At 44.3% G+C, this 18,053-nt stretch overlaps 1 protein-coding gene across 1 annotated transcript; it reads left to right on the top strand.

The window, feature by feature from the left end:
* Positions 1-6,492: 6,492 nt before the first annotated feature.
* On the top strand, positions 6,493-17,814 carry LOC103651455 (protein RADIALIS-like 3). Its single transcript, XM_008677082.3, has 2 exons — positions 6,493-6,836; positions 17,539-17,814. Exons 1-2 carry the CDS (start codon positions 6,557-6,559, stop codon positions 17,586-17,588), a joined length of 330 nt encoding a protein of 109 aa, XP_008675304.1. The 5' UTR covers positions 6,493-6,556; the 3' UTR covers positions 17,589-17,814.
* Positions 17,815-18,053: the final 239 nt, after the last annotated feature.

The raw sequence follows: 18,053 nt of genomic DNA, 5'->3' as shown, positions 1-18,053 counted from the left end.
TGTCTAATTATTCAACAATCCAAAAACCTTATTGTAGACAATTTCCTAGTTTTTCTATGGCTGCTTTTGCCGACGCGCTGAAGCCAGAAAAGTTTAATGGTATGCACTTTAAGAGATGGCAAGTCAAGGCCACGCTCTGGCTTACTGCTATGAATGTCTTCCATGTTAGTAAAGGCAGACCTGAGGGTCCACTGACTCCTGAACAGGAGAAAGAGTACGACCATGCCAATACTATGTTCACGGGAGCCGTTCTTAGCGCCCTTGTTGACCGTCTGGTTGATACGAATATGCAGTACACAGACGGGAAACAGTTGTGGGATGCACTTACTACTAAGTATGGTGCATCAGATGCTGGCAGTGACCTGTATATCATGGAGAGCTTTCATGATTATAAGATGGTTGATAATCGCTCTATTGTAGAGCAAGCTCATGAAATACAGTGTATAGCCAAGGAGCTCGACCACCTTAAGATAGTCCTTCCTGACCGATTTGTGGCCGGATGCATTATTGCAAAGTTGCCTTCTACATGGAGGAACTTCGCCACAGCTCTGAAACATAAGAGACAGGAGATATCAGTTGAAAATCTGATAGCGTCTCTGGATGTTGAGGAGAAAGCTCGGGCTAAGGACACGGGATCTAAAGGAGGCGAGGGCCACTCCAGCGCCAACATGGTTCAGAAGAACCACAACAAGGGCAAAGGAAAGCCAAAATCTAACAAGCCCAACAAAACTACCAACTTCAAGAAGAAGAAGAACAAGGCTGAATTGACATGTTTCGCATGTGGCGAGGCGGGTCATTTTGCCAAGGATTGTCCCGATCGAGCGGATCGCCGTGGCAAAAAGGGCAATGTCAACACAGTGGTCGCTAGCAATGAGGAAGACAAAGGGTATGGTAATTTACCTTTCATCTTCTCAGTATTTCAATCACCTAGCTGGTGGCTTGATACTGGTGCTAATGTTCATGTGTGTTCTGACATCAACTTGTTCTCTTCTTATCAGGGCGCCCGGGATTCTTCCGTGCTAATGGGGAATGGGTCACATGCTTCTGTTCATGGCACTGGCACGGTGGATCTGAAGTTTACTTCGGGAAAGATCGTGCAGCTGAAGAACGTGCATCATGTCCCTTCTATACACAAGAATCTCGTTAGCGGAACCCTTCTATGTAGAGATGGGTTCAAGGTAGTTTTAGAGTCCAATAAATTAGTTGTGTCCAAGTCTGGACAATTTATTGGTAAAGGCTATGATTGCGGAGGCTTGTTCCGCTTTTCTTTGTTAGATTTCAATAATAAGTCTGTGAACCATATTTGTGCTAATGTTGATGATCTTGCGAGTATTTGGCATTCTCGTTTGTGTCATATTAATTTTGGCTCTATGTCTCGGCTTGCAACCATGAGTTTAATTCCGAATATCACCATAGTCAAAGGTTCTAAGTGCCATAGTTGTGTGCAGTCGAAGCAACCTCGAAAGCCTCATAAGGCTGCTGAGGAGAGACACCTGGCACCACTAGAACTCATACATTCTGATCTTTGTGAGATGAATGGTGTGTTGACAAAAGGTGGTAAGAGATACTTCATGACATTGATTGATGATGCGTCTAGATTTTGCTATGTATACTTGCTAAAAACTAAAGATGAGGCTTTAGACTACTTTAAAATCTATAAGGCTGAGGTTGAAAACCAACTAGAGAGAAAGATCAAACGTCTTAGATCAGATCGTGGTGGCGAGTTCTTTCCCAAAGTCTTTGATGATTTCTGTGCAGAACATGGCATTATTCATGAGAGGACTCCTCCCTATTCACCCGAGTCAAACGGGATTGCTGAAAGGAAAAACCGTACGTTGACTGACCTGGTGAATGCCATGTTAGACACTTGTGGTTTATCTAAGGCATGGTGGGGGGAGGCAGTCCTGACTTCATGTCATGTTCTGAATAGAATTCCTATGGGCAAAGAAGAGAAAACCCCTTATGAGAAGTGGGTTGGGAGAAAACCATCACTTTCATACTTGCGCACTTGGGGGTGCATGGCGAAAGTCAATGTACCAATTAATAAAAAGCGCAAGCTTGGTCCAAGGACAGTGGATTGTGTCTTTCTTGGATATGCTTCGTGTAGCATAGCATATAGATTTTTAGTAGTTAAATCTGAAGTTCCTGATGTGTATGTTGATACTATTATGGAATCACGTGATGCTACTTTCTTTGAGCATATATTTCCAATGAAAGACATTCATAGCAATTCTAGATACTCTTCTGAGATAATTCCTGAACATAATACACCTATTGAGAGTTTTGAACAGCCACATGAAATTGTCCTAGAGGAGGATGACAATGATGCTCCTAAAAGGAGCAAGAGACAAAGGGTTGAAAAATCCTTTGGTAATGATTTCATTGTGTACCTTGTGGACGATACTCCTACTACCATTGCAGAAGCATTTGCATCTCCAGATGCAGATGATTGGAAAGAAGCAGTTCATAATGAGATGGACTCTATTCTTTCAAATGGTACGTGGGAAATCACTGATCGACCCTATGGATGCAAACCTGTAGGTTGTAAGTGGGTGTTTAAAAAGAAGCTCAAGCCTGATGGTACAATTGAAAAGTACAAGGCTAGGCTTGTGGCTAAAGGCTATACTCAGAAAGAAGGAGAAGACTTCTTTGATACTTACTCACCTGTTGCTAGAATGACCACTATTCGAGTACTACTTTCTTTGGCTGCCTCGTATGGTCTCCTTGTTCATCAGATGGATGTAAAGACAGCTTTTCTTAATGGAGAGCTGGACGAGGAAATCTATATGGAACAGCCTGATGGATTTGTAGTAAAGGGTCAAGAAAGCAAGGTGTGCAAGTTATTGAAATCTTTGTATGGTCTGAAGCAAGCACCAAAGCAGTGGCATGAGAAGTTTGACACTACTCTAACGTCTGCAGGCTTTGCCATTAATGAGGCAGACAAGTGTGTATATTATCGCTGTGGTGGGGGCGAAGGAGTTATTTTGTGCTTATATGTTGATGATATATTGATATTTGGCACAAACATTGATGTGATCAATGAAGTCAAGTCTTTTCTATCAAAGAGTTTTGATATGAAAGATCTGGGAGAAGCTGATGTGATTCTAAACATCAAGCTGATTAAGGCAGATGGTGGGATTACTCTCTCGCAATCTCACTATGTTGAAAAGGTTTTGAAGCGATTTGGCTTCTCTGAGTGCAAACCTTCTTCAACACCTTATGATCCCAGTGTGACACTGCGAAAGAACAAGAGAATTGGTTTAGACCAATTGAGATACTCTCAGATTGTCGGTTCACTCATGTATCTTGCTGGGGCAACAAGGCCCGATATCTCGTTTGCTGTGAGCAAATTGAGTAGGTTCATGTCAAACCCCGGGACTGATCATTGGCATGCACTTGAGCGGGTTATGCGCTACCTGCAAGGTACAATGAGTTATGGAATTCACTATTCTGGTCAGCATGCAGTACTTGAAGGATATAGTGATTCGAACTGGATATCTGATGCAGACGAGCTTTATGCCACCAGTGGTTATGTCTTTACTATTGGTGGAGGTGCGGTATCATGGAGGTCATGCAAGCAGACCATTTTGACGAGGTCAACCATGGAAGCCGAGCTAGCTGCACTTGACACAGCAACCGTTGAGGCAGAATGGTTGCGTGAACTCTTGATGGACTTGCCGGTGGTTGAGAAACCAATACCAGCTATCCTTATGAACTGTGACAATCAGACAGTGATTGCTAAAGTGACGAGTTCTAAGGATAATGGAAAGTCATCAAGACATGTCAAAAGACGATTGAAGTCTGTCAGAAAGTTGAGAAACTCCGGAGTTATAAGTGTGACTTATATTTCAACAGATAAGAATCTGGCAGATCCTTTTACCAAGGGACTACCACGTAATGTGATAGAAATCGCATCGAGAGAGATGGGTATGAGACCCGAATAAAGTTGCCATGGTGGAAACCCAGTCTATGTGATCGGAGATCCCGTGAATTAGGTCCTGGGAAGAACAAGCCATTGGTGAACTGAGGAGAGTAGCCTTTGACCCTCTCTAAGTAAAGATGCAATACTCTCAAATGCTGTAAGGCAGGTTGGCTTTGTGCCTTAATGTGTTCTGTTGGCTTGTATTAGCGAAGATGTTGTCCTGCAGAACATTCTTTGAAAGAACACACCTATATGAGTTAGACTGTCTAACGTCGCAGTCTATGAGATCTGGGTGATCTCTAGTAAACTCATGAAGAGACCTTGGAGTACGACGTATATGCTCCACCCGAGAAGGGGACTACTGGTAGCCAAGTACTGGTCATGACTTCAAGTGAAACCCATTCACGCAAAACTTGCAATTCAAGGCATAGTCCATTGTCCAAGTTGTGGGTTGGTGTAACTTGGAGTTCTAGGCGGAAGTTCAACTTAACAGTCTCTGCTGAAAAACTAGTATATTAAACAGTAGTGAACAGTGGCGAAAACTGCAGATGGGCATTTGAGATCTGGTGGGGGATTGTTAGGATTTATGGGCTTGGCCCAATTAAGTTATTCAAATAAATCCCAGAAAAATCTCAAAAGCCCATATAAGTGGATGGCAAAGGGATAGGTGGAACCAATAGCACCATATTGCTAGCTCTTGTGGAGTAGAGCTAACTTAAATATGGAAGCCACACTCACTCACCAAGTCATGGATGAGAGGAGAGAGTGTGGAGAGCCACACGCGCGCGCGCGCTCGCTCGCCTCGCCTGGCCTGGCCGGGCCGGGCCGGGGCGGGGCGGGGCGGGGCGGGGCGAAGGGCGCGGGCGCACGACATGCGCGTGAATGGTCCGCCGAAATCCGGCCCCTCGCCTTGCGGGGGCGCGGCTACCTTTTGCCGTTTGATTTTTTGGTTTCTTGGCTGTTACGCTTATCCTAACCGATTCCTACAAAATCTCAACTGATTGCGAGATTTTCGTGGGCGGATAAGCACGGGGGTCGCGGACTCGACCCTATAAAAGGAGCCCGGCAGCCAGCCTCCATATCATCCCAGATCCCAGTTCGCTTTCGCCTCTCTTCATAGCTGAGCCGCCTTTTAGTTCCCTTCGTCCCGACCGCAGAGGTGCATCTGCGATCAGGAGAGCAGGTCTCCGGAACCCTTCGTCTTCTAGATCCTGCACCGGGAGAGGGCGAATAAGGTTTTTGGGAAGCGTCTTCACGCGACTGCTCGTGATCTGCTGACCTCGTCAACCCATCTGATCCTGGCGCGCGCCAACAATCAGTAAGTCTAATCAGTACGCATCATCTGATTTGGCTTTTATTTCAGTTCTTCTGATTTGGTCATGATTTATATTCGGAATTTAATTTGGAATTTGTCTAATTATTCAACAGCAGAAAGACTGATTGTGGGTGGTTGATACTTGAGGATATCAATAAACAAATGTATATATGGAGGAGTACATCGTGTTGACCAAGTCAAATAGAGATGCTGGAGGACATGGTGATCGATCGACCGGTGATAACAATGACACACACACCAAGATTATGGAGCAGGTGTAGTGGATAAGCTTCTCCAAAGGTTTTGGTTGTTTGGTCCTTAAAACCATTGACTCTAAAACTTCACTAAGACCAACCTCCCTCCGCCCCTCTCGTCACCTCGTCCTAGCTCACACCCAGCCCGCGCACCCACCAGCGTGCCCGACCGACTTAAGACCTACGCGCGATAGATCCATGATCCGCTTCCTCGTGAGTCTAGTTACTCAGTGATTTTACAGTAATAACTTGGTAATTTTACAACATTGTTCAGTAATTTTGATTACACACCTAGAAAAGAACAAAAACTATGTACTGGTTGTCTAATTACTCAGTAATTCTACAGTAACGTTACAACATGTGTTCAGTAATTTCTCAATTACCCAGTAATTTCATTTACACGCTGAGAAAAGAACAACAACTATGTAGTAATTGTCTAGTTACTTAGTAATTTTATAGTAATCACTCGGTAATTTTACAACATTTGTTCAGTAATTTCTCAATCACACAGTAATTTCACTTTACGCGATGGCGATAGATGGGTACCGAAAATGAGTCGTGCTCGTGTTATGATAAATAAGTTGACAATTATGACTTGTAGCTAAGAGCATCTCCAACAACGTGACCTATAAAAATGCCTTATAATTTAAAAATAGTAAATTTTATAGAATTTAGGGCACCAACAAAACACTCCGCTCCAACAGTAAAGCCCAAATTTAGATTATAGGGCAGCCCACTACGGTGTAGTATATTTGAGGCACTTGAGAGAGTGCCATATAGTTTTTTGACAAAATTTGTTGAATTGAGGCACTGTTGGAGTTGTTTTTCCTGTGTAGAGCCCTATATTTCGATTTGAAACATTAGTTTGAGGCGTTGTTGGAGATGCTCTAAACGATACAAAATTCTCTACCCTGGCAGTTGGAGATTTGAGCTCCACCACGGAGGCACGGATCCTATAAATTGAACCATCGTGGCTCCGTAGGGCTCCCCACCTCAACCATTCCAAACCTCCGAGGAGGACCAGGACGTACCGTTGTCCGTTCCACACGCGATCAAAACAGCGCCATGTCGTCGGCGTCCAACTCGGCCAAGGGCTCGTCGCCGTCATCGTCGACGTCGTCCCAGTGGACGAAGCCGCAGAACAAGCTGTTCGAGCGCGCCCTGGCGGTGTACGACACGGACACCCCAGACCGGTGGCACAACGTGGCGCGCTACATGGGGGGCACCACGTCTGTGGAGGAAGTGCGCCGCCGCTACCAGCAGCTCGCCGTGGACGTCGCGCAGATCGAGTCCGGCGAAGTGCCCTTCCACTACTGGTACGCCGCCGCCCCGCCGCTGCATCCAGGTATGTAACTGAAAACTTAACCACTGCCTGTCCGCTTGTTAATTTATTGCCCTTATTCAATTCGGCTATTTTGGTTCCGCTTAGTTTTGTACCATATGCAACATGGCATAATAAATTTAACCACTCGTGACGTCGACTAGGTGGACTGGGACACAGAGCAGTAGCTAGCTGCTGTACCACTACTATACCACATGAGATCTGATCCTTGGACACAGGGCAGATACTTCCTGCATGCTTGAAACGGCAAATTACCATGAGATTAGTCATAATTAATTCGCATTACGCCCGCGTAAAGAACTGCATTGTGTCATCATGCATGCCACTGGCGTTGCTGCGATAATGTTTAATACTGTCTAGATAACCGTCCATTGCTGTTAATTCCGATGGCAGATTGGCACGACATGTCAAGTTGGCTACTTCAGTTTTGGCTGCTAATTGACTACTACCCATACTCTAAATTATAAATACATTTATTCGTGGTTTATTAGTATACTTCACAGGAATATACAATGTTATCACCAGTCATCATGCTGGGAAATATGCGTACTAGATTCAGCTGTTTTCAGTACTAGATTCAGTCGTGTTCAGTACAGAGACGCGAAATATGCTTAAGGGTTCCCTCGCAAAAAAATACGAATATCATTCATGTGTTCATGAAAAATAAAGGAAATCATGCAGTTAAAAAGATCTGGTTTTTATGTACTGAACATATATGTTAAAAAAATAGATACTTTCAGTAACAATTTAATCTAAACAATATTAACATCATACTAGCGACATTAGTTATGAGCATGTGTGATCTAAGCACAATATATATGGTAATTTGTCATGGTTTTAATTATAAAAATAAAAGGTGGATTGTAACAATAGCATATCTAACGCCACTAGAGCTTGTGCTAGTTGACATAGCCTTTGTTAATGTAGGTGTTCCGCTCGATGTCGTACAGTAAGGTTGCAGTGTTAATCACCATCACTAAGGACCAACCGTCGAAAAGTAGCAGGAAGAAGTCGCAACCGTGGGTTTTTTAAGCTGGTGCCCTCGATTTTGTTAGTGTCCTCATTTTTACCAACATCGAGCAGACACTTGAAAGACAACCAAATATCTACTTGAGCAGATGAACTCGTGAGCGATACTAGTTTTATTAGAGGCCTACTCCTCATACACGTAGAATTTGGGACGAGGATGCCCGAGTGCCATAACAACAATGAGGTGGTGTTCTTGGTTGTTTTTTTCTCCCACGCGAAGACAGGGATTAGTCATTTTATGCTGCAACAAGGAAGACAAAGGGTGAGGACACAAAGTGATAGTGGCATCATGTCATTATTTGTTGCATGTAACGAAAACCACTAAGGCATCATAAACCACTACCACATAAAAGTCATCATAATCCACCAATACATAATGGTTATCATGCACTTAACCTTCATCACTATCAGTTATACCACATAAAGGACCCCAAAAATTACACCTAACAATAACCTTGATCTTGGAATTTTCTTTAATTTAATTTCTGAATAAAAATTGGACAAACCCAATTAAATCCAACAATCCCTTGAATCCCAAGGCGTAGAAAATGCTCTAAGTTCTGCTAATGTTTGACTATCGTCTTTTGGTGGACACATTCAAGTCGAATATCCACCTAAAATAGAGATTATACTTTTTCGTAGCTGAGCAATGGATTATGCCTTGAAATTCTAGTTTTGTGTGAAATAAGCTTCACCTATGTTCTTTACTAAGCACAATATATATGATATTTTGTCATGGTTTTAATTATAAAAATAAAATGTGGATTGTAACAATAGCATATCTAGCGCCACTAGAGCTAGTGCTAGTTGACATAGCCTTTGTTAATGTAGTCGTTCTGCTCGATGTCGTACAATACGGTTGCAGTGTTAATCACCATCACGAGGGACCAACCGTCGAAAAGTAGCAGGAAGAAGTCGCAACCGTTAAGAAGAACATCGAGCAATCACTTGAAAGACACAACCCAAAAAAACTGATTGCAGATTTTTACCTGATCAGATGAACTCGTGAACGATGCCAATTTTAGAGGCCTACTCTTCATACACGTAGAATTTGGGACGAGTATGCCCGAGTACCATAACAACAATAAGGTGGTGTTCTTAGTTGTTTTTTCTCCCACGCGAAAATGAGGATGAGTCCTTTTATGCCGCAACGAGGAAGACAAAGAGTGAGGACACAAAGTGATAGTGGCATCATGTCATTATCTGTTACCTGTAACGAAAACCACTAAGGCATCATAAACCACTACCACATAAAAGTCATCATAATCCACCAATACATAATGGTTATCATGCACTTAACCTTCATCACCATCAGTTATACCACATAAAGGACCCAAAAAATTACACCTAACGATAACTTTGATCTTGGAATTTTCTTTAATTTAATTTCTGAATAAAAAATGGACAAACCCAAATAATCCAACAATCCCTTGAATCCCAAGGCATAAAAAATGCTCTAAGTTCTACTAATGTTTGACTATCGTCTTTTTGGTGGAGGCATTTAAGTCGAATATCCACCTAAAATAGAGGTTATACTTTTCATAACTGAACAATGGATTATGCCTTAAAATATTAGTTTTGTGAGAAATAAGCTTCACCTAAGTTCTTTACTAATATTAGGCTATCAAAAGTATATCATATATTGGAGCATTTAAGTCTAACTTTTGGGGCTTTCATGTGTATCTAGATATTACAAGCATCTCATATCATATACTATGACTAGTAATCAAACTCATAGGCATGTTTCTTTTAAGATGTTTGTAGGATAATATTTCTACTTAAACAAGCCACTCAAATCATATTAAGATATATACCAACCATCCATATAGGAAAAGAAAGACATGCATCTCAAATGATATGGACCTTACAATAAAGGATCTCTCATTAGTTAACCACTAGCTTGTTTCAACCAGTAAAGAAAGCTTTCAACCAAGAGTAATTCACCCAACATTTTCAGATGCCTTCCACCACTTGTAGGATATTTAGCAAACAATCGCTTTGATGCCCCTTTGTAATGATTCCTTGGTACACTTGAGGTTCTAGAGTCCTCTCGTCATCCAAAACCTATAATGTTTTGGTGGGACACTTAGAGATTGATCCTACCTTCAAATTGTTGAGGAAGAATTACTATCAGCCAAAACACAAGGTCTTCTACTTGTTGTTGATCAAAGGCTAGCTAACCACCAGAAATCTCTTAAGGAGGGAAAACATGCACTTGGACTCATATAATTGTGTGCTTTCCATTGTGCTAGTAGAAGAATCCTATCAACATCTTTCTATGACTGTCACTTTCCAAGAATGTGTTGGGATATCATCAACATTGACTATTCAATAGACAACAATTTCCCAAAAGCCACATCTTTGTTCAAAACCTGTTACAATCATAATTCTACATGGAGGCTATAATCCTCACGTGTTGGACAATCTAGACGACTAGAAATGACCTTAGCTTCGAAGGAATAAATTGGATTTGTAGGATTGTGGAAGATTCTTCTTCATTGAATTGACACTTCTATCCTACAGAGTGAAGTCAAGCCTCTCTAAATCACGTATATCATGGATATGAACTCTAGCATGGTCAATTATCTTTTCTTATCTTTTTTGCTTCCTTCTTTGTTTCTTAAGTTTGCTTAGCTATTTTAACTATTTTGTATTCTATTTAGCGCTTTGGACTAGTTTTATGTTTTGAGCTAATAAAACAACGTAGGGGGCCATGCCCTTTTAGATTCATGAAAAGAACTACTAAAAACTATGTTCCCTAGAATCTTCCTTGTCTTTCCATAGAAAATTCTAATTTTGGGTCAACTATGTATACAATGGAGGTTGTCGTTGGTAAAATGTCACATGTGTGAAAATAAACTCCATAGCCCAGTTCCTTATTAAGATATCCACTTGTGGTAACTTTTTGAAAAGAATGATGACCCTAGTAAAGATTTAAGGATGATCAAGCTACGAGAGAGGGAGTGAATCCCCTTACTATTTTTTCTAACCTAGGACTCCACATGATGCTACATTAGATAAATAAAATTTCTTAACTAGTAAGATGTGCATCGGTAGTCTATAGCACACAACCATAAATAATAAGTCTAGTAAGCAAAGATCAAGCAAGGGTACTGGTCATAAAGCCTCACCCTAACCAGTTCAACCCAAACCTCACATGTGCAATAGGAGCGATCAATAATTAATTATTAAGTTGTCATAATTATGATTCAAATTTGAGACCTCTTTCTTTGATACCATGTTAAGTTACATACATCAGTCAGTTCAATCAAAAAACTTAAGTTGATAAGATGGACAACTTGTATTGTAATAGACACATGCTCCTCAAGTGAAACTATCGCTACAAGACATTCTTAAGATTTTTTCTCGACTGTCGACCATGTTATCTTTGTTCAATCTGGAGTTTCTCCACTAAGGAAATGACTTTTTGTCCTTACATCTTTTCATGGCTGCTACGCAACAATGGTGGTGCTTGCATTGCATCAAAACCAGGGGCATTTTCATAGGACCACGAACAAGCAACTAACTTTATGACGGTTATCGAGCACAAAGGTAGCTATGACTTATGAGCACTTGGGAGACATCCATGGTGATGAAGGAAATCAGGGAGTGCATTGAGACTTTGAGTGTTCAGTAATGCTTAGATGTGCTAATACCGGCAAGTTGATCTTCATTGGGAACGTGAGCTACTGCCTGAGTATTTAGAAATTTGCATGAAAACGGGGGACACCTAGGATGACCTACGCATGCCTCCGTCAGAGCTGCACACCAAGTTGCTTGATTGGAAGGTGGTCGACCTTGCCGCTAGTAACCAAGGATATACTATATGCCATAGAGGATTAGGGACCAAGCGAAGAAAGGGCCTGAAGTTCTTGCTACAGTACTCTAACAATGTGTTTGTTTGCAATGATACGACATAATGATCACTTATATAAATTTGTTTGGTTCAGAGTCAGGAGCTAGGATAGAACATCCTCAGCTGACTGTTATAATTTGACCAACAAGAAGAGACGTTCGGGGACATGGTTGTCCCTGACTGTTACCACTATCCCACAACCAAATGGGCCCTAAATTAGACCATCCATTCAGGTAGATCTAAGTGGATATTAGCATGTATAGATGGTAATGGGCCTCGATCCCTGATTCCTCGCGGAAAATTCCTCCATTAAGGGATAAGATAGAAGTTTATTTCCACATGGGAATGTAAACAAGAAAAATTCTTTCCACAACTGGTAAACGAGGATGGGGACGGGGAAGCATTCATCTCCCCGTTCTCCACGGGGACCCGTTAAACATGCATGTGACGATATTTTTTGTGTACTAGTTAATGATAAAAATAAATAATTACCTTATCAAGAGATCAATCATTGTATAAATGTGTTCATTTTAATGTACACATAATGATTTCTTACATCTAACAACATATATAAGTGAAAATGTTTTGTATTAATAACTGTTGAGCTCTAAAAAGAGCAGTGCGGACGGTCCGGCCCCGAGGCCGGACGGTCCGCGGTCCGGACAGTCCGCGGTGGTGGCGCGGACGGTCCGCGCGTGCGCAGAGTCAGTTAGGGTTCTTAGTTTCTCGCGGGATTGGTTACCTAAAACTGCGGGATTAACTCGGAAATCAGTTTGAAGCGGATCCAGACCTCCCCCTTTATATAGATGAAGGGCTACGGCCGATTGAACCCCCAACAATCGAACAAATCCATTCTACTACTCGTTTTTACCTTATGCATTAGGAGTAGTTCTAGTCTAGTTCTAGTTTAGCCCTAGTTTAGTATTCCAATCCCAAAATTCTCTGCCTCTCCTCGACTCTACGTCGACTAGAGGAGTCTAGGTCAGTCTGTCCGAGCCTAGACAACTCCTAGGATCTCTCCTCCCCGACGGGGTCCCTCCCGGGAGCGAGATCCAGGCGCCGCTGACGATCTTCCGCCACCCCTGCGCACGCGCGGACCGTCCGGCCCTAGGGCGCGGACCGTCCGGCCGTCAGGCAGGGAATCCTAGCTCCTGCACCAGGTCGCGGACCGTCCGGCCCTGTGCCGCGGACCATCCGCGTCTGACCAGAGAGCACCGCCGCCTCACGCCAGGTCGCGGATAGTCCGGCTCTGTGCCGCGGACTGTCCGCGCCTGACCAGAGAGCACCGCCGCTGGTTCTTTTGAGTGATTGGCGCCTCCAAAAAGGTGTCAACATACTTTTTGGCGACTCCGCTGGGGATTAGGTGTCTAGACCTGCTAAAAATCGGCCCATAGATGGTCGGTTCTAAGGATCACACCAAGATCTCCACCACCAACATCATCAAGCCGGCCATGGAGGCGCTCCCGGCTGATGACCAAAGGCCCTTTGAAGACCTCGTAATGCGCGATGAGAAGGAGGTGATGCGGCAATGGAACGAACAACGCGACAGGGAAGAGGCGGAACTGCTGCATAAACTCTCCGAACGGCGCAAGGAGGCGGCAGACAAGTACTTGTCACACTTCACGGTAGATCGCCACCAGAAGATCGTCCGTCAAGGGGAGATCGATATGGAATCTCTCCTACCTCCACTTCAGGGTCCCGCTGTAAGTACTCCAGATCCATCTCTTACGACTTTCATGGATCAACGAGGAGATCAGTTAAAGAAATATGTAGATGAATCTATTAAAATGCATTTACGTGCATACGAGAAATCAGCTGCTCCTAACTTTCCATCGCGAGAGTCTAATACAGTGCCACCCACGTCAAACACATCGGCTATAAACGGGTCACCTTTGACCCAGCCATCATATGGTATGCCGATGCATGCTTTCGTGTCACCATCATAGCCGCAACCACTAGGCACGCGACACGTACTGGACGCGACCGGACCGTCCGAGCATCATCTCAGACAGTCCGGTTATACCGCGGACCGTCCGGCGTATTTCGTCGGACCGTCCGACCAGATGCAGGCACGCACACAAAACACTCAGGTCACACCGTACATGGCCGGACCATCAGGGTACAACCCTGAACACTTCGGCCCCATCACGGACCGTCCGGTACATCACGCCGGACCGTCCGGATATGTTGCGGACCGTCCGCCGTCTTACGCCGGACCGTCCGGATATGGAATGAACCGGCCGACGTATTACGCTGGACCATCCGACTCTACACGAGTCCATGCGCAGACTGCCCAAGTCGCGCCATATATGGCTGATCCGTCCGGGTACAGCCCTGGACCATTCGGCCCGATCGCGGACCGTCCAGTTCTTTATGACAGACGGTCTGGGTACGAGACTACCCACGCAGCACCATATACGGCTGGACAATCCGGATATACCTTCAGACCATTTGGCCAGGTCCCGGACCATCCGGCCTCTTACGCCGGACCGTCCGGATATGCATACACAGAGCCGAGAGCTGCGCAATACGCACAGTTCCCACATTCATCACAGCAACATTATGGTGCCCCACCAGCAACACATTATAATCATACCATACCACCTCATGGACATAGGGCTGAATACTGTTCGGCCACAAGAGAGCCTGAGAGGTATAGGGCAGGAGCTGGTGACATTAATAGGACACCTAGCACACACCTCAAACATCCCTGGGAGGAAAGCCGACAAAGTGATGTCAGGCAACCTGAGATTTCCACCCACAAACTCAATGGATGGTCGCCAGATATGGCGGAGAGGATCAGAGACGAGGTAGCCGGGATGTTCAGGCACAAACTCGGTGTTAGTGTGTCAGGTACAGGGCAATCGTATCGGAAGCCTTATAGCCACTGATTCGACATCGTGCCATATCCACAGGGAACTAGAATACCAGACTTCTCTAAGTTTTCTGGTGAAGGTGGGAAAAGCACACATGAACATATATTAGACAATTCATAGCACACTTGGGAGAATTGGCTGATGGGGAAGCCTACCGCGTTCGTTTATTCTCGTTGTCCCTTACTGATACTGCATTTGCATGGTACACAGCTTTGCCACCAAACTCTATTAACTCTTGGGAAGAATTAGAGCAGAAATTTCATGAACACTTCTTCTCAGGAGAACATGAGTTAGACTTGGCTGACTTAGCTTTAGTCCGACAGGGGCCTGAAGAATCGGTTAATGACTATATCCGGAGATTCCGGGACACTATAAACCGATGCTTTTAGATTCATGTCGCAGAAAAACAACTGACAGGGCTAGCTTTCAATGGGTTGCGACCCTACTTAAAAGAAAAATTAGATGGCACCCAATTCTTTTCGCTAGTGCACTTACACCAGCGGGCTATGACCTGTGAAAGCCGAAGTAAGGATACATCAAAATTGGCTAGCCATAAGATGCATCTAGTGGGATACGATAATTCGGACGATGAATCCACGGATGTATACACCGCCGAACTGTTTTGGCCAGGATAGGCTAAACCTTCAGCGTGTTCTGCTTTACAGTCGATTCGAAAGAATCGACAAGAAGAAGTTAAGTTTACTTTTAATGTTGCCAAATGGGATAAAATATTTGACGAGTTACTGAAAAACGGCAACATTAAATTAACTCATACTATTCCTCCTCCTGATGAATTAAAGAGGCGTGCTTATTGTAAGTGGCATAATTCCTTTTCTCATGCCACCAATGATTGTAATGTTTTTCGTCGACAGATACAATCGGCCATAAATGAGGGTCGATTGGCTTTTCAGGAGATGCAAGTAGACACACAACCCTTTCCTGTTAATACAATAGAACTCACATGCAAAAAGGTCTTGGTTCGGCCCGAAATGGCCGATAAAGGCAAAGGCAAGGGCATCGTCATCAGCAATCCTCGCATGTCAGATATATCACAAAAGGAGATTGCTCGAAAGGCTTCGGACGAGAAGGCTAAAAAGTTCGAAGACGCCGGGGGGTAGGCACAGTTAATGAACCAAACACATCAACCTAGCCCCAGCATCGTAGATGGTCCGGCACCTACGTGCGGACAATCCGGTGCTCAGACAAATGGTCCGGCTAACTCAGCCGGACAGTCCACCTATGACCAAAGGCGTCAACCTCTACACAAAGCAAGGAAAAAGACGCAAGGTCAAAGCACATATAATCGGCTGATCAAAGCTGATCCTACTTTTGATCAGTTGCTCTCCAAAAATACTAGCAAAAAGACTGTTCCACGTGATCGGTCAACAAAGAAACCCCGGTCACCTGCTAAAACAAAACGGTCAAACAAAACGACTCGAAAGGCGACACAACAAGCATCACCTATTCATTCTATGAAACCAGGGTACTTTCCACCTATTTACTCATCGTCGGTATATTATCATGTTCAAACATGGAATGGCACGATGATGAATCCATGGTACATGTATAGTCCCTTCGTCTATCCAGACTGGGGGGACACCTTCATTCTATTCCTTTTGATCCATTGATCAAATGGTCATGACCGAGAAAGATACAAATCCGAAATGACCTTTATATTGGTGCTTTATTGAATAATCTTCATATCGAAAAGCCGGTGACCTACATCAGGTTTAGTTCATATGCTTTTGGTTCGTCAACCTTCACCAAAAGGCAGAGGGGCATATGTTGAGCTCTAAAAAGAGCAGTGCGGACGGTCCGGCCCCGAGGCCGGACGGTCCGCGGTCCGGACAGTCCGCGGTGGTGGCGCGAACGGTCCGCGCGTGCGCAGAGTCAGTTAGGGTTCCTAGTTTCTCGCGGGATTGGTTACCTAAAACCGCGGGATTAACTCGAAAATCAGTTTGAAGCGGATCCAGACCTCCCCCTTTATATAGATGAAGGGCTACGGCCGATTGAACCCCCAGCAATCGAACAAATCCATTCTACTACTCGTTTTTACCTTATGCATTAGGAGTAGTTCTAGTCTAGTTCTAGTTTAGCCCTAGTTTAGTATTCCAATCCCAAAATTCTCTGCCTCTCCTCGACTCTACGTCGACTAGAGGAGTCTAGGTCGGTCTGTCCGAGCCTAGACAACTCCTAGGATCTCTCCTCCCCGACGGGGTCCCTCCCGGGAGCGAGATCCAGGCGCCGCCGGCGATCTTCCGCCGCCCCTGCGCACGCGCGGACCGTCCGACCCTAGGGCGCGGACCGTCCGGCTGTCAGGCAGGGAATCCTAGCTCCTGCACCAGGCCGCGGACCGTCCGGCCCTGTGCCGCGGACCGTCCGCGTCTGACCAGAGAGCGCCGCCGCCTCGCGCCAGGTCACGGACCGTCCGGCTCTGTGCCGCGGACCGTCCGCGCCTGACCAGAGAGCACCGCCGCTGGTTCTTTTGAGTGATTGGCGCCTCCAAAAAGGTGTCAACAATAACAATATATATATATATATGTCCAAATTATAATTTAAACAAAAACGGGAATTTATCCCACGGAGAACAGGAGTGAAGAAGAAATGTGCCCTGCAAGTATTCGCGGGGATGCCCACGGGAAACAGGGAAAATTTTTCGTGGAGACAGCTATAGGGAGCTATTCCCCGTCGAGAATTCCCCATGGCCATATCTATTATCACGTATTACTTTTTAATAGGTAAATAGGAGAAATATATTTTTATTTTGGAATATAGGAAAACATTAACAGGGTTATTTGCAATTAGATCTAAAACAAATGGAAACTAGCTTGTGACGTGGGCCGATCGAGCAGATCTAGAGAGGCGGATGTGTTTGCGAACATTTTTTTTCTCTTTCCTAATTATTTTATTTATTCCCTATATTTAAAATTGTTCATCAATGCAGGCACCAACAACAGTACCTACGTGCCCAACTTGGCCCAGAAAATGGAATAGATTCTGCAACCGCTCGCTCCAAGGATCAGGGCTTTGGACTCGACCGGCCGGCAGCAAGTTGTAACAAGCATTTGCCCCCGGGATTTTGTTTATTTGTAGTGTTTTTCTCGTAGTTAAAATGTCGCTACTTTATGCACGATATTTATATTCTGATGTCCATCTTTTTTCGTTGTTCTCAAGTGACCTGAAAGTCTGAAACATTTCTACTGCAACATATTTATCGGAACATACGCTGCATGCTCAGAACGTACGTAGACACTTCATGCTAATCAGCATCGAGTAGGCTAGCGACCCCGGCCCGCGTCGGCTTCTAATAAGCTTGCGTCCACCACACTTGAACCAATCGTTACCGTCGCCGATGGGTGCAACGGCGGCGGCGGGCACGAGTGTTCCTTTTATTTTATTGTAACTTCTAAATGATCGCTACTGCTATAAAAAATGGTTTCAATAAACTTTTAAATTCAA

The sequence above is a fragment of the Zea mays genome, chromosome 3 (assembly GCF_902167145.1).
Source record: "Zea mays cultivar B73 chromosome 3, Zm-B73-REFERENCE-NAM-5.0, whole genome shotgun sequence".
NCBI classification, from domain to species: domain Eukaryota; kingdom Viridiplantae; phylum Streptophyta; class Magnoliopsida; order Poales; family Poaceae; genus Zea; species Zea mays.
The sequence above is the reverse complement of the archived record's forward strand: the minus strand, read 5'-3'. Positions and strand labels throughout refer to the sequence as shown.

Coding starts and splice junctions, on each gene's coding strand:
- LOC103651455 (XM_008677082.3), top strand. CDS start 6,557: ATGTCGTCGGCGTCCAACTCGGCCAAGGGCTCGTCGCCGTCATCGTCG. Junction 6,837..17,538: donor CGCCCCGCCGCTGCATCCAG/GTATGTAACTGA, acceptor TCATCAATGCAG/GCACCAACAACAGTACCTAC.